Consider the following 23,181-nt stretch of genomic DNA (forward strand, 5'->3'; position numbering starts at 1 on the left):
TTTGTCCCAGAGAGGGACTTGGGTTTACAGCAAGGTTGAGGGCTGAGCCCACACTGCTGCCTTCTGTCCTAAGCTCAGTCAGGGTAGGGAACAGGAGGCAGCAGGGCAGGCTGGTGCCTGTGGGACACTCAGCAGCTTGCAGATGATCTGCTGAAGGTTTGGGAGGAGCCACAGGGGGGGCCTGGAACCTGGGAGGAGCCACAGGGGGGTCTGGAACCTGGGAGGAGCCACAGGGGGGGTCTGGAGCCTGGGAGGAGCCACAGGGGGGGTCTGGAACCTGGGAGGAGCCACAGGGGGGGTCTGGAACCTGGGAGGAGCCACAGGGGGACTTGGCCAGAACCAAGTGGCAGAACCAGCTCTCTACAACCCCCCCAGGCCACACCACCCTGAGGGGAAGCCTCTGCCCAGCTCAGTTCACCAGGAGAAACCCAGCCCAAGCTCTGCTGCTGATAGAGCCACACAGCACAGAGCAGCTGGGGAGGTGCTGAGGACACTCAGAAGGGGCAGGGGAAGAAAAAGCCAGGAGGTGGTTGGGGAGGAGGCAGGAGAAGCAGGACAAGAGGACATTGGCAGATTTATTTACAGTAGGACACAAAGGATACATACATTAATTAAAAATTACAAAGGATACAGAGAGAACACTTGGGGGGGGGGAGGAGGGGGAGGAGGGAGAGAAATCCCTGCTGGCTGAGCCTCTCCCCTGGGGCAGGGGCAAGAAAGAGAAGAGAGGAGGGGGGAAAAAAAACCAACCAAAGCAAAGCAAAGAAACAAACAACAACAACAAAAAAATCAACCAAAATGTCAGAAAGTGACCTCAAAACTCAGCACTGCCAGGGCCCCACTGCACAGCTTGGCTCACACAGCCTCTGCTCCTCTTTGCCATCCTTCATTCCTGGCTGATGAAGACTTTGGCTTGATGGAGGGGTGGGAAGTGTCCAAAGCTGCTGGGGGCAAGGCTGGGAGGGCTCCAGGGCTGAGCCTCCCAGGTAGCCCCAGCCCCAGGAAGGTGCAAGGCCACTGGGAAGAGACACAGGGCCTGGTGGAAACTTCTATGGCAACTGGGAGTTAATGCAAAGCCAACCCCCAAGCCCCAAGCCCTCCTCCCAAGCCCCTCCGAGGCTGCAGATCAGTGCTGGTACCGGGGAGGCCCTTGGCCAGTGCTGGGTTGGAATGCTGGCAGCTGGTCCTTTGGAGACCTTGCTGCTCACCACAGCAAGAAGCAAAACAAAACCCCCAAAGAGCAGAAATGTCACAGATGTCACCAGGGAAAAAAACAGAGAGAGAACCACAAAGCCAAAGCCCTGCCCTGGAGCCCTGGCTGCAGCCAGCTGGTGTGGGGGCACAGGGAGCCTTACCTGCAGCAGGGAACCTCCCTCCTGGGTCAGTGACCGAGATAAAAGCCCCTTTGACCTCTCACAAAGAGCTTCCTGGGGGCTGCTGGAGGCATTGAGCCACAGAAGGGGAACCTGCTGCAGCAGAGCCCCCAGCAGCCCCCCCCGGGGTGGGCCTTGGATCATTTTGTGGGGAAGAACCCAAGAGCCCTGGGGGGTGAACCACCTCTGCTCCCTGGAGGTAGAGTCTCAGAGGAGGAGCAGAGCAGCACGAGCAGCAGAGCTCCTGGCCGTGGGGGAGCTCCTGGGGGCTGCTCCCTCTGTCCCCAGCCCCTTCTGCAGGCCCCACACACACAGCCCAGGGCAGCCCAGGCCCAAGGCTGCCTCTGGTCGCTTGGCACCGGCGCCGCTGCCTCCCCCGCAGGGCTCCGCACGGTCCCTGCCCTGCTCCCAGGAGCAGTCCTGCCCTGCTCCCTCAGGCAGCCTGAGCAGAGCCATGGACACACAGCACCCTGGCAGTTACCTCACACACAGCCACGTCCTGCTGCAGCACTCCCAAAGGGAGGGAATCCCACCCTCCCTCAGCCCCTTCCACAGCAGGCGTCTGCAGCAGCCCCCAGGGCTGGGGGGGAGCAGAGGTGATGCTGGAGGTTGGAGTCCTCAGGCTCTTGGGGGGGAATTGCACTTCCCAGGCTCCACAGGGCAGCTCCATCCCACTGGACACGAGCCCAAGGCAGGAATTCTGCGGGCAGAGCGCTCCAGGATCCGGCTGGGTGAAGCCTTCAGGCTGCTGTGGTTTTGCCACAGCCAAGCTCCCTCTCCTGTGCAGACACCGAAGGCAGGAAGGAAACCCAGTCCAGGATGTGTCTGAAGAGTCTCTCCCTGAATCCCAGGAGCTCCCCAGGGGCTGGGAGGAAACATTTCCCCAGGAGAGTTGCTGCTGCTGCTGCCTCAAATCCATTGGGCATCAGCCTTGAAAAACCAAACCCAAACCCCAAACCCGAAGGCAAAAAAGGATGAAGTAGCAAAAGGGCTTTTGGAAGGGATACAGAGGACTGAGATTGTTCTCTGCTGAGGAGAAAACAACCAAAACAACCTCCCTCAAGCATGGAAGAGGAGAAGAAAGTTCAGGGGTGGGGTAGCTGCAGTCCCCTTTGCCCCCAGGAGGAGCCCAGAGGCCAAGTCCGCTGCGCAGGAGGAGTTTGCTGCTCCGCTGCTTGCTTCTCTTGCTGCTCTCCCATTGGATTGTTGTTGACTTGGGGAAAACAAAAACCAAACCAAAAAGAGAGGGGGGGGGGAAAAAACCAACCAACCCAAAGCCAACAAGGGAGCTGGGAGAAGCTTTGCCCTTGGCTGCCTGGGAGGATTCCCCCTGGGAGGCACCAGAGTCCTGCCGGGCTCCCTGCAGCCTCAGTCGATCTTCACGGCGGCGTAGATCTTCCTGACGAACATGTAGGCTGCATAGAAGCCAATGGTGCCAGTGAGGAGCCAGAAGGACAGCACCATGAGGGCAGTGTAGCCAAAGTACAGCAGGGAAGGGATGAATTCCACAATGTCCAGCTGGAAGAGGAGGGGAGGAGCAAACAAAGGGATCAGGCAGAGGGCCAAGGAGAGGCAGCTCCTGGCAGCAGGCGGCGCCCCCGGCGAGGCAGCAAACTCTCCTCCCACTTCTGGTCTCCAGCTGAAAGCAGATCCCCTCCCAGCTGCCAAGGAGGATCCAGGAGATCCCCTCCCAGCTGCCAAGGAGGATCCAGGAGATCCCCTCCCAGCTGCCAAGGAGGACCCAGGAGATCCCCTCCCAGCTGCCAAGGAGGACCCAGGAGATCCCCTCCCAGCTGCCAAGGAGGACCCAGGAGATCCCCTCCCAGCTGCCAAGGAGGATCCAGGAGATCCCCTCCCAGCTGCCAAGGAGGATCCAGGAGATCCCCTCCCAGCTGCCAAGGAGGACCCAGGAGATCCCCTCCCAGCTGCTGGGGAGGACCCAGGGGTGCTGGGGGAGAGCAAGTTGCCCAGCACTGTGCCCTCGTGACCAAGAGTGCCAATGGTCCCCTGGGGGGCATGAAGAGTGTGGCCAGCAGGGCAAGGGAGGTTCTCCTCCCCCTCTACTCTGCCCCAGGGTTGTGACATCTGCAATCCTGGGTCCAGGTCTGGGCTCCCCAGGTCAAGAGAGACAGGGAACTGCTGGGGAGAGTCCAGGGGAGGCTCCAAAGCTGCTGAGGGGCCTGGAGCAGCTCTGGGAGGAGCAAAGGCTGAGAGCCCTGGGGCTGAGAGCCTGCAGCAGAGCAGCCCCAGAGGGGAGCTGAGCAATGCTCAGCAAGAGCTAAAGGAGCTGTGGGGGGCAAGAGGCTGGGGCCAGGCTCTGCTCAGTGGTGCCCAGGGACAGGCCAAGGAGCAATGGGCACAGAGTGGCAGCCAGGAGGTTCCCTGAGGAGAAAGTTGTTTGGTGTGAGGGAGCAGAGCCCTGGGGCAGGCTGCCCAGAGAGGTTGTGGAGTCTCCTGGTGTGGAGAGCTTCCAACCCCCCCTGGGCACTGTGCTCCTGGGCAGGCTGCTGGGGGGGCCCTGCTGGGGCAGGGCTTGGCCTGGGTGAGCTCCAGAGGGCTCCCATGCTGGGATTCCAAGGAGGACTTCAGGAATGCTACTCAGGTAATCTGGGCAGGGTCCCAAGGCCCTGGGCAGGGTCCCAAGGCTCACCTGGGCTGGGGGTGAGCTGCCTGGGTGGAGCAGGGGCACAGACCAGGACTAGCTGGTCCCATCCTTTCCTTTCCCAGATCCAACCACCCCCCCAGCAGGGCAGCAGTGTCAGACAGGGGCAGCAACAGCAGTACCTTGTTGACAAAGTAGAAGACAGCATAGATGAGGACATAGAAGGCAGATCCTCCAGAGACCAGGAAGGTTCTCCACCACCAGCGGTAATCCTGCCGGGGCGAAAAGCTTCATCGTCCCACAGCCTCCCTGCTCCTCTGCCACTGCCTCAGGGCAGCTCTGCCCCTGCTGGGGCAGGGACACCACCACCCACTCCCCTTCAGAGGGCAGCCACAAGTCTGGGGCTGGGGAGAGGCTGCCAAAGAAAGAAGGCAAAGGGCTGAGGGCGAAGCCAAGCCAGGCCCAGCCCCTGCTGCTGAGGGGCAGAGCCCACCCCGGGCCCTGCTTCCTGTTTTGGGCATGGGTGGAGTGAAACTGTGTCCTTGTGAGGAGACTCAGAGACACATGGAATGCTTTGGGTTGGAAAAGACCTCAAGGATCAGCCAGCTCCAACCCCCCTGCCATGGGCAGGGACACCTCCCCCCAGCCCAGGCTGCTCCAGGCCTCATCCAGCCTGGCCCTGAACAGCTCCAGGGAGGGGACAGCCACAGCCTCCCTGGGCAGCCTGTGCCAGGCTCTCCCCAGCCTCACTGGAAAGAATCTCTTCCTCACCTCCAATCTGAATCAGAATGCCAGCTCAAAACCTCCTGCTGTGAAACCACAGCTCCCAGGCCAGCAGCTGGCAGACAGCCTCAGATGCTCCCTCAGAAGGTGCTGGGAGCAGCCACACTCTGAGGCTGGGCCACAGCAGCAGCAGGAGCACTGCTTTTCCAGCAGCAAGCTTCCCTGAGCTCCTGACCTCTGGGCACCTCTCACCTCAGCACACAGCTGGAAGTAGACCATGACAATGCTGATCTGGGAGCAGGACACCACCAGGATGATGAAGACCAGGAAGAGGAAGCCAAAGAGGTAATAGAACTGATTCTCCCAGATTGCCTGCAGCAAAGACACAGCACAGCTCTGGCTCCAGGCTCCTCTCATCACCAGGCAAGCACAAGACAGCCCCAAAAGGACAACAAGGAGCCCCTTGTGGGGATGAAACCACAAACCTGCTGCCTTTCACAGCCTTCCTGCAGAGCAACCTGCTTGCAAAGAGGTGTCCAGAGCCAGCTCTGAGGTAGTTTGGTCATCCCACCCCCATGCCCCCAGCAATGGGACAGCAGATTCCTCCCCACACACTGAAGGTGACAGATGGGAGGCAGCTGGAATGGCTCAGTGAACATCTCAAGAGCAGGACCCCCCTGACACAACAGTGCTGCAAGCTTCCCTCTCCAGCACCATGGAGTGCCCCACAGGAGCCTTCAGCACAAGGACAGACTGCAGAGGCCCACAGCCCAGCTGCCTCTGGAACCAACACTGAGCAGCCTGGAAGGACCCTTCCAGCCCCTTCAGTGGGTACAGGAGGAGGAGACTGCTCTGGAGGAAGCTCCCTCCCCTCCCAAGGGCTTTGGCAGAGGAAGCAGCCTCCTGAGGAGGAAGGAGGGTGAGGTGCTTACACTGAAAATGAAGAAGAGCTCAATGAACATAGCTCCAAAAGGCAGGATCCCAGCCATCAGAATCCTGAGGAGTGAAGAGCAGCAGAACTCAGCTGCCTGGCCACCAGCAGTGCCCTGGCAGCACCCCAGCAGCTCTGCAAGGCTCAGCTGCCCCCAGTGCTGGGCACTGCCCAGGCTGCCTCTGCCACCACCTCACCCCAGGGGCAGAGAGCAGCAGCAGGGGATGCTCAGGAGGCCAAGGGGAGGAGGGCAAGGAAGGGGTGGGGAGGGGGCTTCACTCACCCCACAAACTTGTTCATGTACCACCTCTGCTCTGGGATCTGCCTGGGGATCTGGTTGGTCCTCACTGGGTTGTCGTAGGGCTGCTTCCGGAAGCCGAAGTAGTAGCCCAGGTAGACCAAGGGCAGGGAGATGCCAAACCACATGCAGAGCAAGGCCACCATGGTAGGGAAAGGCACCTGCAAGCACAGCCAGAGCCCCAGAGTCAGCTCTGCCTGCTCAGCTGCCCTGCTCTCACCTGCTGCACCCAACGCTCCTCCGGTCAGCCACAGCTCTGCCACCCCCCCCCGAAGGGGGACACCCTGTGACCCCCAGGGCAGGCCCTGCCAGCCCCCCAGCAGCAGGCCCAGGTGAAGGTGCTACTCACAGCTCCAGAGGAGTGCTTCCCCCAGATGAAACAGTTCAGCACGAAGCAGATCCCAAAGACCACCCCCGGGTACAGGGTAGCTGTCTGCAAGAGCAAGCAGAGGGGGAGAGAGGCCTCAGCAGCCAGCAGATCCTCCTCTGCTGAGGCCACTGCTGCCCATGGCACCTCCTGGGCACTGATGCACCACGGGGTGGGGCCCTGGGGAGGGTCTCAGGCAACCCCCAGGAGGTGCTCTGCTGTTTGCCCTCATCACAGGGACTCAACCCACACCCAGTCCCTGCCAGGCTGCATTCAGCTGTGCTGAGCTCCTCCACATCTCCTGCCATGAGCAGACCTGGATGGGTGACAGACTCTTCAGGCTGGAAGGAGCCTTTAAGGCCATGGAGCCCAAGCCTTGCCCCAGCACTGTGTGCCTTGCAGGACACAGAGGTTTTGCTTCTCCCTTTTAGGAGCAAAGAGTAAGTCAGTGATGTGATCACCAGGAACTGAGAATCATGGAAGCACAGAATCAGTTGGGCTGGAAAAGACCTTTCAGATCCTGGAGCCCAACCCTTCCCCCAGCACTGCCAGGGCACCACCAGCCCATGGCCCTCAGCACCACAGCCCCAAGGCTTGGAAACCCCTCTGGGGTGGGGACTCCACCCCTGCCCTGGGCAGCCTGGGCCAGGCCTGGACAACCCTTAAGGGGAAGAAATTGTTCCTCATGGCCAACCTGAACCTCCCCTGGGGCAACCTGAGGCCCTTTCCTCTTGTCCTGTCCCTTGTTCCTTGGGAGCAGAGCCCAGGCCCCAGCTGGCTCCAGCCTCCCTCCAGGCAGCTGCAGAGAGCCAGAAGCTCTCCCCCCAGCCTCCCCTTCCCCTGGACTGAGCAACCCCAGGTCCTTCAACTGCTCCCCACCAGAGCTATTCTCCAGACCCTTCCCCAGCTTCCTTGCCCTTCTCTGGACCTACTGCAGCCCCTCAGTGTCCTTCCTGGAGGGAGGAGCCCAGCCCAGGGCAGCAGCACTCACACAGAAGGCTCCCTTCTTCCACCGGTGTCCCTTCAGCGTCCGGTACAGGCGGCCAGCAAAGAAGCCACCGAAAACCCTGGGGAGAAAGAGGCCAAGGAAAGGCTTTCAGCACTGGGAGAGGAGGAGGAGGGCTGGGCAGCAGTGGAGACACCTACCCCATGAACATGAAGAGAAAGCAGGCAGTGGTCATCAAGGCCCCCCGGCTGGAAGGCGACAGCATCCCCAGCATGGCCACGACTGCAGGGGAAGGACAAAGAGCAGCTCTGGGGGGGGCAGAGAGCCAGGGCCTGCCCACAGCTGCCTCCTGCACACCCCCCAGGGCCTCCCAGGCCCAGACACTCCCACACCCCTCAGCACTGGCCAGGAGAGGAAGGCTCAGCTTTGGTCTCAAGCCACAGACCGTGTCCAGCCTCCCTTTCCCCTCAGATTCAGTCAGGTGCAGCTCAGAAGCTTCTCCACATCTGCAGGGGGCCCTCAGCCCCTCCCCCCCAGCCCAGGGCCTGCACCTTGCTCCCAGGACACAGCAGCACAGGAAGCTGCCTTCAGCTGGGAGATGCTCTCTAGAAAGCCAGGCCTGGCCCCTGCCTCAGCCCTGTGTGACCTCACCCAAGCCCAGGCGAGCGCAGGCTGAAGTCAAGAGGAGCCCCAAAGCCCCTCCAGCATTGTTCCTCCTCTTGGGGTAGAGAGGAGCTCCAAGGAGCTCTGCCTGTCCCAGCTGCCAGCAGGACACCAGCCCATGCCAAGGGGTGCCACTTACAGATGACAATCAGGATCATACAGAAGAGCTGAATTCCAGAACCCAGGAGGGAGCTGAGGATCATAGGATACTGAGGAGGCCTGAAGACATCTCCATGCACGAGCTTCCAGCCAGACTCCTCCATGGTATCTTCCTGCAAACCCAAGGGAAGGTTATTTAGGCACAGGGGAGGCCCTGGCACAGCCAGCCCAAGAGGTTCCCCTCCCTGGACTCAGTTCTACAGAACTCTGTCACTCCACTTAGCAAACTTCTCTTCTCCTTGGGCTCCAAACAGCTCAGACCTGAAGTGCCAGGGTGAGGGCACCCCCTGCAGTCATTGCTTTGGTCTGAGGACATCTGATCTGAAGGTGGCCTACAAGAAGGCTGGGGAGGGAGTAGGTAGTGATAGGAGTGGGGGGGATGGAGCCAAACTAGAGGTGGGGAGATTGGGATTGGCTGTGAGGAAGAAGTTGTTGCCCAGGGGGATGGTGAGAGCCTGGCACAGGCTGCCCAGGGAGGTGGTGGAAGCCTCCTGCCTGGAGGTGTTTGCAGCCAGGCTGGAGGTGGCTGTGAGCAACCTGCTGTGGTGTGAGGTGTCCCTGCCCCTGGCAGGGGCTTGGAGCTGGCTGAGCCCTGAGCTCCCTTCCAGCCCTGCCAGCCCTGAGTCTGATCTGCCACCGTACCCAGAGGGACAGAGCTGCAACTCCCATGCTCGGGGGGGAGGGCAAAAAGGGGGAGAGACACCACGGGGCAGGCTCCTCCTCAGGCCTGCTTGCCCCGAGCCCAGCCCAGCCCAGCCCAGCCCAGTCCCCCGAACCCAGTCCGGCCCAGCCCAGTCCGGCCCCCCTGCAGCTCAGCTCAGCTCAGCTCAGCCCCACAGCCCAGCCCCGCCCCAGCCCAGCAGCCCAGGCCAGGCCCACAGCCTAGCCCCACCCACCCCTGCAGCCCAGCCGCCCAGCCCGGCCCCACAGCCCAGTCTGGCCCCCTGCAGTCCAGCCCAGGCCCACAGCCCTGCCCAGCTCAGCCCCACAGCCCAGCTCAGCCCAGCAGCCCAGCCCAGCCCCCCCACCCCGCCGAGCCGCCCCACCCAGCCGCCCTGCACAGCCCAGCCCCACCCCGCAGCCCAGCCCGGCCCAGCCTGGCCCTGCCCCGCAGCCCAGCCCCACCCCCTCTCCCCACCCAGCCCGGCCCCCAGCAGCCCAGCCCCACCCCGCAGCCCCGCCCAGCCCCGCCCTCACGATGTCGTCCTCCTTGTTGTAGTTGGCGATGTCCTTGCGCAGGGTGCGGATGATGATCATGCTGAGGATGCCTGCAAGCAGCCACAGCCAGGCTCAGCTCCCTGCCTGCTCCCTGCCCCTGCTGCTCCCCCACCCTGCATCTGCACAGCCCCCACCCCCCAGCCCCGGCTCAGAGAGGAGGCCCTGAGCCATTCAGCACCTTCCCCAGCTCCCAGCACAGAAGCACAACCCCTGGGAGCAGGGAGGGCACAACCCCAGCAGGAGTGAGGCACTCTGGGCTTCCTGGGGGGGATCTGGGGGTGGTGCCCACCACAATCCACCCCCCCAGCTCCCCCAGTCAGCCAGAGAGCAGAGCTGGTAATTCCCTGACCCCCCCCACAAGGCACTGGCTGAACCTGGAGGCTTTTGCTCTCATTTGGTTTCCTGCCCCCTCCTGCCCCCAGGCTCAGATGTGGCCACAGCCTCCTCCTCCTCCAGCCACCCCCTTTCAGCTGGGGCTGAGAGCAAGCTGCCTGCAGAAGGGTGAAGGTCTCCTTCAGCCCACAGCTCACTCACCTGAGAGGAAGAAGACCACCACCACGGAGTTGATGATGGAGAACCAGTGGATCTGCACATCACTCATGGTCAGGTAGGTGTCCCAACGGGAAGCCCACTTAATGTCACTCTCCTGGAAGAGCAGGGAAGCTCCTCTCACACCAGCACAGTCCCAAGGCCTGCCACAGCCCCCCTGGGACACTTGGGAGCAGCAGCCAGGCAGCAGGAGGGGAGGGGGGGTGTGGGGGGTGTGTGAGCTGCCTGCCAGCTTCCCAGCACTCCCTCACCTCCCAGTGCACAGAGTAGGTGAAGAGCAGCTGGTTCTCCTTGGAAGGGTCAATCTCCTGTGGGGCAGAGCCCGTGGCCTCAGGCAGGGTGCACATGCTCTTCTCATCAGCCTTCAAGTCTGGAAGGCAAAGCAGGGCACAGCTGAGGTCAGCCCTTCCCCAGGCACCACCTCTGCCAGTGACCACCCTGGCACAGGCACCCTGGCACTGCAGGAGCAGCTCCTTGGTCCTTTCTCCTCTGCTTGGTGCACTTCCCATCAGAGGTGGGGAACCATTAACACACTTTAAAGGCTTCCCTTAACTGGGGGGGTAAAAGCCAGAGGCTCTGAAGCCAAGGATCCAGGCCATGGATGAATCCTCTGCCTCAAGAGGCCATGCTGAGCAATGAGCCTTCTGCAGCCCAGCCTACAGCCAGCAGGGGAGGACACACACCAAAGGATCCTGGAATGGGTTGGGTTGGAAGGGAGCTGCCAAAGGCCACCCAGCCCAACCCCCTGCCCTCAGCAGGGACATCCTGCCCTGCAGCAGCTTGCTCACAGCCTTCTCCAGCCTCACCTTGCACAGCTCCAGCCCTGGGGCCTCAGCTCCCTCCCTGGGCAACCTGCTGCAGGGTTCCAGCAGCCTCCTGGGGCACAACTTGCTCCTCACCTCCAATCTCAGTCTGCTCTGCTCTCATTTCAAACCACGAGGCCTTTCCCTTCACAACACCCATTCCATTTGGCTCCCTGAGGCAGTTTTGCCCTCAACCATTATTTTTAACACTCATTGGCCCCCTTGCACCCTTCCAAACACTCTGTGGCTCCCTGGCCTGGCACACAGTGTCCCAAGAGCTGGGCCACATCAAGGCCTAGGCCCCAGCCTTTGTTCTGGACAACACAGTGCAAAGAAAACCCCAAACCCCACCCTCCAAAGCCCCAAATTCCAACCTCCTCCCATTCCCCCACTCCCCATGGGCTGCACTTCCAGGAGATCTCTAGTCTGGGTGCTCCCTCAGTGACAAAGAGCTTGCCTGTCCTCACAGCTCAGACTCCCTCACTCCTGTGCCCTCAGACCACACTGGAAGCAGCAGCTGGCACCCTGCCCCAGCAGAGGTGTTCAGCTCTCAGCCCCAGGGCACTGCAGGGCACCCCCTGAGCCCCAGGGCACTGCAGGGCACCCCCTGGGCCCCAGGGCACTGCAGGGCAACCCCTGGGCCCCACAGCACTGCAGGGCAACCCCTGGGCCCCACAGCACTGCAGGGCAACCCCTGGGCCCCACAGCACTGCAGGGCAACCCCTGGGCCCCACAGCACTGCAGGGCAGCCCCTGGGCCCCAGAGCACTGCAGGGCACCCCCTGGGCCCCAGGGCACTGCAGGGCACCCCCTGGGCCTCAGGGCACTGCAGGGCAACCCCTGGGCCCCAGGACACTGCAGGGCAACCCCTGAGCCTCAGGGCACTGCAGGGCACCCCCTGGGCCCTGCAGGAGGAGGTTCCTGAGCCCTCCCCAGGGGTCTCTCTCTCACCTTCCAGTTTGATGCTCTGGGGGATGACCTCGAAGCGCACAACCCTGTAGGTGGGCTCCTGGCTCTCTTCCACATCCTCTCTGTGGTAGTAAAGGATGAAGGAGAGGTGGTTGTGCAGGTAGAACTACAACAGATGGACACCAAACAAGAGGTTAGCAAGCCCCAAGGGGAGGCACAGCCCCCAGGGCAGAGGCAGCAAGTGCAGAAAGCAGCTTGGGGGCAGAAAGCCAAAGGCTCCCTCCCAACCCTCCCCAGATGCTGCAGGGCAAGGTCAGCCCAGTGCTGCCCAGGGCCTCAAGGGGGAGAGGAGGGAGAGCAGAGCTGTGGAAAAGGCAACCCCCCAGCCCCAGCAGGCAGCAGGGGTTGGTCTCAGCAAGGCCAACTGCCAGGTCCTGCACCTGGGTCACAGCACTCACAAGCAGCACTCCAGGCTGGGAGGCTGCTGGCAGAAGGGGACCTGGGGGCTCTAATGGCCAAGCAGCTGAAGAGGAGCCAGCAGTGTGCCCAGGGGGCAGAGAAAGCCAAAGGCCTCCTGGCTGGCATCAGCACTGCTGTGTCCAGAGGAGCAGGGAGGGGACTGTCCCCTGGGACCCAGCTCTGGGGAGGCCACACCTGGAGTGCTGGGTCCAGGCTTGGGCTCCTGAGTGCCAGAGAGCTGTGGAGGTGCTGGAGCCAGGGAAGGGCCTGGGGAATACATCTGATGAGGAGCAGCTGAAGGAGCTGGGGATGGCTAGTGTGAAGAGAAGAGGCTGAGGGGAGACCTCCTGGCTGCCTACAGCTCCCTGAGAGGAGGCTGTGGAGAGGCTGCTGCTGCTCTCTGCTCACAGGCAATCAGTGACAGAACAAGAGGGAAGGGCCTCAAGCTGGGACTGGGGAGCTTCAGACTGGACAGCAGGAAACATTTTGCCCAGCAAGAGTGGTCAGGGACTGGGATGTGCTGCCCAGGGGGGTGGTGGAGTCCCCAGGCCTGGAGGTGTTGAAAGGTGGTCTGGATGTGGTGCTTGGGGCTCTGGTTCAGGGCTGAGCCTTGCAGAGCAGGGCTCTGGGTTGGACTTGGTGCTCACACTTGAGCCTCACCCCCCCCCAGGGACTCTCTACCTTGTTACCATCCATAAAGCCAAGCCTGTATCCATGCTCAAACTGCACATCCTTCTCCTTCTTCTTCTCCTCCTCCTCACGGTTGGAATAGAACTCCAGCCGGGTGGCCACAGGCAGATTATCAGCAATGCTGCAAGGAGAGAGCCCAGCTCAGCCCCCCCAGACACACACAGAGCCCAGCTCAGCCCCCCCAGACACACACAGAGCCCAGCTCAGCCCCCCCAGACACACACAGAGCCCAGCTCAGCCCCCCAGACACACACAGAGCCCAGCTCAGCCCCCCCAGACACACACAGAGCCCAGCTCAGCCCCCCAGACACACACAGAGCCCAGCTCAGCCCCCCAGACACACACAGAGCCCAGCTCAGCCCCCCAGACACACACAGAGCCCAGCTCAGCCCCCCCAGACACACACAGAGCCCAGCTCAGCCCCCCAGACACACACAGAGCCCAGCTCAGCCCCCCCAGACACACACAGAGCCCAGCTCAGCCCCCCAGACACACACAGAGCCCAGCTCAGCCCCCCAGACACACACAGAGCCCAGCTCAGCCCCCCAGACACACACAGAGCCCAGCTCAGCCCCCCCAGACACACACAGAGCCCAGCTCAGCCCCCCCAGACACACACAGAGCCCAGCTCAGCCCCCCCAGACACACACAGAGCCCAGCTCAGCCCCAGCCTCACCCCAGCCCCAGCCCCATCCCCAGCCCCAGCCCAGCCCCATCCCCAGCCCCTGCCCCAGCCCCAGCCCCAGCCCCAACCCAGCCCCTGCCCCGGCCCCAGCCCCAGCCCCAGCCCCAGCCTCACCCCAGCCCCAGCCCCAGCCCCAGCCCCTGCCCCAGCCCCAGCCCCAACCCAGCCCCAGCCCCAGCCCCAGCCCAGCCCCAGCCCCGGCCCCAGCCCCATCCCATCCCCAGCCCCAGCCCATCCCCAGCCCCAGCCCCAGCCCCACCCCCAGCCCCAGCCCCTGCCCCAGCCCCAGCCCAGCCCCAGCCCCGGCCCCAGCCCCATCCCAGCCCCGGCCCCAGCCCCATCCCAGCCCCAGCCCCGGCCCCAGCCCCATCCCAGCCCCAGCCCCGGCCCCAGCCCCATCCCAGCCCCAGCCCCAGCCCCAGCCCCAGCCTCACCCCAGCCCCAGCCCATCCCCAGCCCCAGCCCATCCCCAGCCCCAGCCCCAGCCCCAGCCCCAGCCCCAGCCCCAGCCCATCCCCAGCCCCAGCCCATCCCCAGCCCCAGCCCATCCCCAGCCCCAGCCCCAGCCCATCCCCAGCCCCAGCCCATCCCCAGCCCCAGCCCCAGCCCATCCCCAGCCCCAGCCCATCCCCATCCCCAGCCCCAGCCCCAGCCCCAGCCCCAGCCCCAGCCCCAGCCCCAGCCCCAGCCCAGCCCCAGCCCCAGCCCCAGCCCCAGCCCCAGCCCCAGCCCCACCCCCAGCCCCGGCCCCAGCCCAGCCCTGCCCTGCTCACAGGTGGACGTAGTAGTCCTCCCTGATGCGCTCTGCCATCAGCTTGCTCTGCTGCAGGCTGAGGGTGAGGGGCTTGCTGGGCAGGTGGCACAGCACCTCACACTTCTTCTCCACGTTCATGGAGACCTGGAAGGGAGTGTTGACGATGCGGTCCCCACGCAGCACCTCCCCTGCCGGGAAGCAAGAGCAGGGAGTCAGGGAAGCCTTCCACAGCCAGGGAACCTGCCACAGCAGCTCCAGCCCCCTGCCCTGGGCAGGGACCCCTCCCACCAGCACAGCCTGCTGCAGGCCTCCTCCAGCCTGGCCCTGAGCACCTGCAGGGAAGGAGAGCCCACAGCCTCCCCGGGCAGCCTGTGCCAGGCTCTCCCCACCCTCACTGAAAGGATTTCTCCCTCATCTCCAGGCTCAGTCTCCCCTCTCCCAGCCCAGAGCCATTGTCTGTCATGCTGTCACTCCCAGCCCTTGTCCAGAGTCCCTCCCCAGCTCTCCTGCAGCCCCTTCAGGTCCTGGCAGGCTGCTCTGAGGTCTCCCTGAAGCCTCCTCCAGGCTTACCAACCCCAACTCTCCCAAGCTGTCCCCACAGGGAGGCTCTCCAGCCCTCTGATCAGCTTTGTGGCCTCCTCTGGACCTGCTTGATCAGTTCCACATCCCTCCTGTGCTGAGGGCACCAGAACTGGACCCAGGACTCCAAACCCCAAGGGCAAGGTGAAGCCTCCCAGCCCTCTCACCACTGCTGCTGCCCCAGGGCTGGCAGCTGGGGAGTGACAATGGCAAACCCTCCTTGTGACCACAGAGAGAAGCTCCAAGGAGAGTTGAACTCTTTTGCTGGCAGCATCCAGCTCCACTCCTGAAGCAGGTGACATGCCCTCCCTCCAGGAGAGGCCTTTCCTCTCCCCAGGGCAGGGACATCCCAGCCTGCAGGTGGCCAGCACAGAGCCAGCTGGGGGAAGCAGCTTCTCCAGCAGCAGCAGAGCTGGCAGCAGCCTTCACTCCTGTGCACATCCCCTCAGCCAGGCCAGCTCCTGCTCAGGCACTGGGGGTGGTGTTCAGCAGGCACCTACCCAGGTTCTCAGCCTTGTAGGTTATCTTGGTGGGCTGGCAGAAGGGCAGGGAGTAGTACTCATAGGGCAGCTGGGTGCGGGAGCTGGTGAGCTTCACAGCCTGGGGGAGCAACCACACAAGGTCAGGGGGGGAAGGGACCTCTGGAGCTCAGCCCAACCCCCCCTGCCAGAGCAGGAGCACCCAGGGCACATCCAGGAGGGTTTGGAAGCTCTCCAGAGCAGAAGACTCCACAGCCTCTCTGGGCAGCCTGCTCCAGGGCTCTGCTCCCTCACAGGGACAAAGTTTCCCCTCCTGTTCCCCTGGCAGCTGCTCTGCTCCAGCTTGCCCCCAGTGCCCCTTGGCCAGCCCTGGGCACAGCCTGGCTCCAGCCCTGGGCACAGCCTGGCTCCAGCCCTGGGCACAGCCTGGCTCCAGCCCTGGGCACAGCCTGCCTCCAGCCCTGCACATCTTGATCCCCAGCCCTGAGGGCAGCCCCCAGGCTCCCCTGCTCCAAGCCCCAGCTCCCTCAGCCTGGTCTCACAGGGAGATGTTCCACTGCCCTCAGCAGCTCTGTGGCTCTCTGCTGGACTCTTTCCAGCAGCTCCCTGAAGCACTTCTTGAACTGAAGGACCCAGAACAGGACACAGTATTCCAGCTGTGGCCTCAGCAGGGCAGAGGAGGGGGGGAGGAGAAGCTCTCTGACTAACTCACCACAGCCCTTCTGATGCAGAGCAGGGCAGAGGGCTTAGCCCCAGGCAGAGCTCAGAGAGTTTCCTACCCTCCCTGCACCACCCAGGAGCTGAAGCTTCCTTCCAGACACCTCCCACAAAGCTGACTTCTGGAAGGTGTGGAGAGGCAGATGATGCTGGCAGGGCTCCAGCTTCCCCCCCTGCTGCACAGCTCCTGCTTCTACCTCCTCTGGGCTTTAGTAGCTGCTCATTCACCCCCAGAGCAGCCCTTGGAAGACAGAAGTGTGGTGGATTGCTTCCAGAACTCTGTGCCTCAGTGGAGCTCTCAGAAACAACAGAGAGCTCAGAAGAGATCCAAGGTCACATTTCAGACAAGCCTGGGGGGGATTTCTTCATCACAGCCCTCCTGCCCCACTGAACCTCAGGGCTCAGCAACTTCCTCTCTGCAGGGCAAGCCCAGGGCTGCCAGACTGGGAAGCCAAAGGATGGTGACAAACCCCAAACGCTTCTGGAGGGCTCCCACAGGTCACCAGGCAGAAGGGAAGTGCAGGGAACACAACCAGGACAGCCAAGGGTGCTCCAGGGACCCCAGGAGGGTTTTGTCAGAGAGCCAAGCTGCTTGCCTGCAAGGGCTCTGGCCAGCAGGCTGACTTGCCTGATGGCTTGAGGAAGCATTTGGCTGCTGAAATCCCTTTGAGGGCAGCCACTCCAATACCCTCTCCTCCTCCTCCTCCTCCTTCTGGGAAGCTGCCTGCAGCCACAGGCAAAGTCTCATTAGCTTAAAAATAGCCCCAGTCTGGCAGGCTGTGGCCAAAGAGAAGACTCTGCAGGGCTCCACGTGGGAGCAGCCAACCTCAGCACCCCCAGGGGAGCTGGATTGTGCTGAGGCAGAGGCCACAGCTTCAGAAACATAAATGAAATGGGCTATAAATTGCTGATGCCTGGAAACAAAGCCTGGCTTCCTCCTGGAAGCAGCTCCATCGTTCCCCACCAGCCCCACTGAGCAGCTCCAGGGAGCCCAAGGACAAAAGGCTACCCTTGGGAAGGGCTTCTCCTGCCTTTCACTCCACCTGAGGAGGCAACATGTGCAGAGTGGGGAGGAGAGGGAGTGGGGAAGGTCTGTGCCAAACCTTGTCTGCCCTCCACCTCCAGGCCCACCCTCTGTAAGCACTTGGGAGAGTCAGTGCAGTGCTGCAGAAAAGACTCTGACACAGAACCCCAGCTGGAAGGGAGCTCAGAGATATCCCAGGCCCAACCCCTGCCATGGACAGGGACACCTCCTGCTGGGCCAGGCTGCTCAAGGCCTCAGCCAAGCCAGCCCTGGGGCTGGGAACCTCCACAGCTTCTCTGGGCAGCCTGCTCCAGAGCCTCACCGCTCCTCCTCTCCCCAGTGTCTGATCCCAACCCAGCTCCTTCCAGCCTGAAGCCATCAGCCCTCACCCTGTCACTCCATGCCTTTGTAACAATCCCTCCCCAGCTCTCCTGCAGCCCCTTCAGCTCCTGGCAGGCTGCTCTGAGGTCTCCCTGGAGCCTTCTCTCCTCCAGGCTGCACAGCCCCAACCCTCTCAGCCTGTCTGCACAGGGCAGGTGCTTTAGCTCTCCTGAATTCACTTCAGAACTCCAGGGAGAGAAGACCCTTCTCCCTCTCTCCCTAACTCTTCTCCCAAGCATCCTGAGGGCTTTGGTGCAGGCACTGAAGGAATGTGGCTGAAGAGAAGGGAGGGAGAAAGCCTCCTGATGGCAGTGCAGGGCGAGGCCAGGGTGGTGCCCAGCTGAGGGCTGCTCACCCCTGAGAGAGCAGCAGGATCCCCAAACCTGCCTCAGGGCTCACTCAGCTCCTGGGATACAGAGCAGGACACCCCCCAAAGAGAAGGAAACCCAAACCAGGCAGGCCAAGGGCCTCAGCCAAGCCCATCCTACCTTGATCTCCACAGGGTCATTGCGGTGGAAGTTGATAGGAGCCACCCCAGGCACGTAGAAGGAGCCTGCGCCGTGCAGCACCAGCAGCACCACCAACGTGCCCCTCAGCCTCCCCTGCAAGGAGAAGCAGCATTGAACCACCCCAGAAACAGGGAAGCAAGGTGGGGGAAGGCCACCAGGAGCAGGCAATGTCCATCCCAGGCATCAGGAGGCTGCAGAGCCAGGGGACGGAGCTGGCTGAAGCCGCTCTCGGTTTGTGACTTCCGCTCTGGCTCCTCAGCTGCAACTAGAGAAACATCCAGCAGGAAAATGCACTTCTCCTCTCCAGCAGCTTCAGCTGGCTGCTGACAGCTGCCTCTGCTACTCCCACCCACCCCCAGCCCTGCCTTGGAGCCCTCCAGGGATTACCCAAGAGGGCTGTGGTGCCTGCACTGCCTTCCTGTCAGCTCCGTGCACCGGGAGCTACCCTGCAGCCTCTCCTGCTCCCTGTGGTTAGTGCAGAGCAAGGTCTGACACCAAACCAACCACCTGCTGCCTCCAGAGGGATGGTCACATCCTGCTCCTCTTCTCCTCCCTCCCCACTCCATGCCACAGCACAGCCAAAGGTTTTCACTCCTTGTGCAGGGAGCTGAGGCTGGAGGCTTCGCTCAGCCCCGGGAGGCTCCCACCCGAGCCAGAACCTGCTGGGCTCTGCTGCTTCCCCGTCCCTGCCATCACCTCAGGTAGCCCAGGGAGGCTGTGGAGTGGAGCTCTAAAGAGCCTTAGAGAGCAGCAGCAGCTGCTTGGCTGGATGAGGCTGGCAGCCCTGGTGTGAGCTGGGTGTGCTGCTGAGCTCCAGCCCATCCTGCTGCTGGAAAGCCTACAGGGCTGAGAGTCTGGGCTGGGACAGCTCCTGAGCTGCAGAGATGGTGAACCCAGCTGCTGCCTGCCCCTGCATGCCCTCAGCAGGGCTGGCAGGGCTGGTCCCTGGGGCCTCCTGGCTGTCCACCCACACACAGGAGAGCTCTGCAACAAGGAGTGAGGGACAACTGCAGGAGGGAGAAGGAATGCAGTGAGCAAGTGAGGTGGGCTTGGGCTGAAACAAGCTCCTGGCACTGCCAACAAACAGCTTCCTCCTGCCTGGGAGGGGCAGAGGCTGCTGCAGCCCCTGTGCCTTTCTCCTCATGGCACCAGAGCATGGTCAGCACACACACAGTGTGCAGGGCTGCACCAAGAGCAGCTCTGTCACAAGGATCCTTCATCAGGTCAGGGAGGAAAGGAAACCCAGAGATAAACCCAGCACAGCCTGTGGTTATTGCCCCCACCTCCCTTCCTCTTCACCACCACCTCCTTGCCTCAGCCTGAGGCCACATGTGGCCCAGACACCAGGGAGGGCCAAGAGAGCACCCAGAGTGGTTGGAGCTGAGCAGGGCTCAAACCCCAGCCACAAACACTGGGGATATTCAACCCCAGATGGGTTGAAGATGCCTCAGATGTGAGGCACCTGCAGGAAGCTACTGACACCAAATTCCCAGCCCCAGCTTTCAGCTGCCAAGGGAGACCTTCAGAGCTGTTCTGAGCACAGCTCCCTGCAGCTGCAGCAGGAAAGCAGCTGGGCAGCCCTCCTCACCCTGCACTTCAGCTCTGACCTCCCTCAAAACCCTCTGAGGCTTGCTTGCTGTGCTTCACCAGCTTTTGCCTTCATTCATCTTGCAGGAGCTCTCTGGGACACTCTGAGTGAGTGGGAAAAGGTCTCCTGGGCAGGGGAAGGAAAGGAAGGAAGGGAACTCCCCTCTGGGCCTGCAGCAGTTGCCTCCCTTGGGCTCTGCAGTGCCAGGCACAGAGCACAACACCACCTAATGAACCCCAACCCACCCTGGTGCCACCCTGCCCTGGGGAGCTCCAAGGGGAGCACACTCAGGAGCCAGGCAAGACACAGAGGATGGCATTCCTGATGAGCCCTTTGGCAGGCATGAGGCTCTGTGCATCCAGAGGAGGATGACTCAGGCAGCAGCAGAGGGAGGGACACAGGAGAGGTGGGAGCAGGAGCTGGGCAAGCTGCCATGCAACAGGTAGGCAACTTTGGGGCATGGCACTTGGAGGAGACTGCTCCAATACAGGCCCTGAACCCAGCAGCCTAAGGCCTACAGAGCATGAGGGACCCTCCTCAGCAGGCTCTTGGCTTTCCTATTGCCTGAGGGGCTTCATCCTCCCCAGGAGGAGGCAGCAGCTCAGCACCACCACCCCCACAGCCACACCAGAACCTCTGCAGGACTCATGGGCCAGGCAACCAACTCATGGGGGAGCTGCCTGCCAGCCACATTCACCCCTCTGCATGCTCCAAACTTGCAGGACAGAGCTCTGCTTCAGTCCCCCCCCATGGCAGACCCCCAGGACTCCAGCAGACAGCAGATGGCACCTCTGGGACCAGGGATATCTCAAGGCACATGCACCCAAACCACAGCACAGTAGGAAAACCTCTCTCTGGGATGAGAATCTTGCAGCTGAGGTGCCAGGAAATCCTGCAGGGAGGCAACCAGGAGCACAGCAAACACACAGGGCCATAAAGCCACCCCAGCTGCAGGCAGACATCCACTCACAGCAGCTGCAGGCACTCTGGGAGTGCTCTCCCAGGGCTGCTCTTGAACCTGGGCTGGGCTGAGCCCTACAGCTTCATCACCCACTCAGCATGATCATGTTTGCTTAGAGGGAGGAGAGGAAAGGGAAGGAGGAAGGACAAGGAGGAGAGGCAAGGGAAGGAGGAAGGACAGGGAGGAAGGACAAGGAGGAGAGGGAAAGGAAGGAGGAAGGAGGAGAGGGAAAGGAAGGAGGAAGGACAAGGAGGAGAGGAAAGGGAAAGGAAGGAGGAAGGACAAGGAGGAGAGAAAAGGGAAAGGAAGGAGGAAGGGAAGGAGGAAGGACAGGGAGGAGAGGAAAGGGAAGGAGAAAGGGCAAGGAGGAGAGGGAAGGGAAGGAGGAAGGGACAAGGATGGAGCTCACATGAATGAGAGGGCTGGCAGCATCTCCTGTCTTCTGAGGGACATCAAACAGCCACAACCAAGAGATTTTAACTCCCCAAAGGCTGTTTTGAACAGCAGGGGGAAAGCCAACCTGTGCAGGGTCCTTTAGCCAGCAGGGTTCACAAAGCTGATCCACTTTAAAGAAGACCTTTGTGGAGTGGAATAAACCAGGTTGGAAAAGACCTCAGAGATGATCCAGCCCAACCTCTCACCCAGCACCCTCTGATCAACTCAACCCTGGCACCAAGTGCCTCATCCAGGCTCCTCTTACACATCTCCAGGGCTGGGGACTCCACCACCTCCCTGGGCAGCACATCCCCAGGGCCAACCTCTCTTGCTGGGAAGAATTTCTCCCTCACCTCCAGCCTAAATATGGTGACAGAAAGGGAGGAAAGGCCAAACAGCCTCCAAGTGCAAGAGATCAAACAAACTCTCTCCCACGTGGAGCACCACTTCTAGCCTCAGGCACACGAAGAGGGCCAACAGGAGCTGCTCTTCACCCCCAGGCTGCCAGCCTGAGGCCTGTCCCCCTCTTTGAGGGCTGCCTCTTTGGGTGTTCCCCATGACTGCCTGGACAAGCTCATCTCTATGGCCTCCAGCCCAGCTCCCCCCCAGCCTGGGGAGTCAGCCCTCAGCAAGGAGACAAGTGCTGCATTCACACTGACTGCAGAGAGCTCCTTTGAGACCCAGAGCTGCTCCCAGCCCTCTCTGCCTTTCAGAAGAGGAGCAGGCTGCAAGAAAACTCCCAGCAGGAGCAGCTCCAGCCCTCAAAGCCAGCTCAGAGCTCTCTCCTCCCAGCCAGGGGGAAAGCCAGCAGAGTGTGAAGATGCTTAAGGCAATTCAAACCTCCACTCCTCACAATCTCCCTTCCAGCTTCTGCCAGCCTACAGGAGTCACCTCCCCCCTCCCCAGCCAGCAGTGACCTTTGCCTCCACACACATCACTGCTTCTCACAGCTCCTCTCTCAGCCTCTGCTGAAAGCACCCAGGACAATCCAGCTGTCTGCCACAAGACTTCAGGCAGACAACTAACATCTCACCAGCTCATCTTCTTCCCTGGGAGGTGGTGCTGATGCTTGCCTGCCCCAGCAAAGCCACCCCCAGAAACACCTTCAGCCCTCCAGGGATCCAGGGACTGACTCAATGACAAACACAGAATGGGTTTGGCTGGAAGAGACCTCCAAGATCACGGAGTCTAACCATGGCCACCACCAAACCATGGCCCTCAGCAGCACAGCTCCATGGCTTCCAAACCCCTCCAGGGATGGGGACTCCACCACTGCCCTGGGCAGCCTGGGCCAGGCCTTGACAACCCTCAAGGGGCAGAAATTGTTCTTCCTGTGCAACTTAAACCTCCCCTGGAGCAACTTGAGGCCGTTTCCTCTTGTCCCGTTGCTTGTTCCTTGGGAAAACAGAACAACCCCCAGCTGGCTCAAACCCTCCAGGGAGCTGCAGAGAGCGGTGAGGTCTCCCCTCAGCCTCCAGAACACCCCCAGGTCCCTCAGCAGCTCCTCACCAGGTCTGTTCTCCAGAGCCTTCCCCAGCTTTGCTGCCCTGCTCCGGCAGTAACAGCTCAGCCACAGGGGAGCTGCCCGCAAGCCCCCAGCTCGCCGCCCGCTGCCCCCTCGCTCGCCCCCAGCTCGCCGCCCGCTGCCCCCTCGCTCGCCCCCCGCTCGCTGCCCGCTCGCTCCCCGCTCCTCACCACCTGTGCAAAGCGCACAGGACGCAGCAGCCTCTGGCCGGGCACAGGCAGCACGCTCAGGCTGCCGTCCCCCTCCGACAGAAGGAGCTGCCCGGTGCCCCTCCCTCGGCAGCAGAGTCCCCGCGGCCCCCCTGCCCACACACGGACACGGAGCCGGCTGCGCTGCCGGGCAGGGCAGGGACCCCACAGGCACCGAGCCCTGCCCTCCTCCGCTGACACCGCCCGGGCCGCGGAGGCGCCCACGGGGAGCCGCTGAACGGCTCCAAGGCCCCAGGCAGAACCGGGGGAAGCTTTCTCCAGCCAGAGACCGGAGCGAGGGGAGGCCGCCGGGGGCTGCGGACAGGGCGCCGCGACCCTTCCCAGCGCGGGGCAGGCCCGACGCGGGGCCCCCTCGCAGCTGGCCGCCAGCGGGGCCAGGCCGGCTGGCCGGGCGCGCCGGGGCTGCGCGGGAGGCGGGCGGGCCGCGGCGGGCGCCCGGGGCCGCAGAACTCACCAGCGCCGCCGCCATCTTGGATCCACGTGTCGGGGCGCGCGTCACCGGAAGCGGCGCCGGTTGGCTGCGGGGTGATCGCCATAGCGACCGCGCCGGGAACGGGCCGGCCCCGCAGCTCCTCGCTGCCGGGGCTGGCGGTGCCGGGACCAAGCTCAGCCCGGCCCGGCCCTGCTCTGCTGCCGGGCGCGCCGC

At 62.5% G+C, this 23,181-nt stretch overlaps 1 protein-coding gene across 1 annotated transcript; it reads right to left on the reverse strand.

The window, feature by feature from the left end:
- Positions 1–548: 548 nt before the first annotated feature.
- Positions 549–23,012, reverse strand: TM9SF4 (transmembrane 9 superfamily member 4). Its single transcript, XM_068150206.1, has 18 exons — positions 22,990–23,012; positions 17,797–17,910; positions 15,208–15,307; positions 14,148–14,316; positions 12,681–12,810; positions 11,583–11,706; positions 10,081–10,199; positions 9,815–9,926; positions 9,260–9,330; positions 8,043–8,175; positions 7,441–7,522; positions 7,286–7,361; positions 6,277–6,360; positions 5,913–6,088; positions 5,631–5,694; positions 4,951–5,070; positions 4,158–4,247; positions 549–2,891 (listed from the first exon to the last, which is right to left on the reverse strand). Exons 1-18 carry the CDS (start codon positions 23,002–23,004, stop codon positions 2,742–2,744), a joined length of 1,929 nt encoding a protein of 642 aa, XP_068006307.1. The 5' UTR covers positions 23,005–23,012; the 3' UTR covers positions 549–2,741.
- Between the last annotated feature and the right edge of the window lie 169 nt (positions 23,013–23,181).

The sequence above is a fragment of the Melanerpes formicivorus genome, unplaced genomic scaffold, assembly GCF_026170545.1.
Source record: "Melanerpes formicivorus ecotype bairdi unplaced genomic scaffold, bMelFor1.0.p_v2 SCAF_19, whole genome shotgun sequence".
In the NCBI taxonomy this organism is placed as follows: domain Eukaryota; kingdom Metazoa; phylum Chordata; class Aves; order Piciformes; family Picidae; genus Melanerpes; species Melanerpes formicivorus.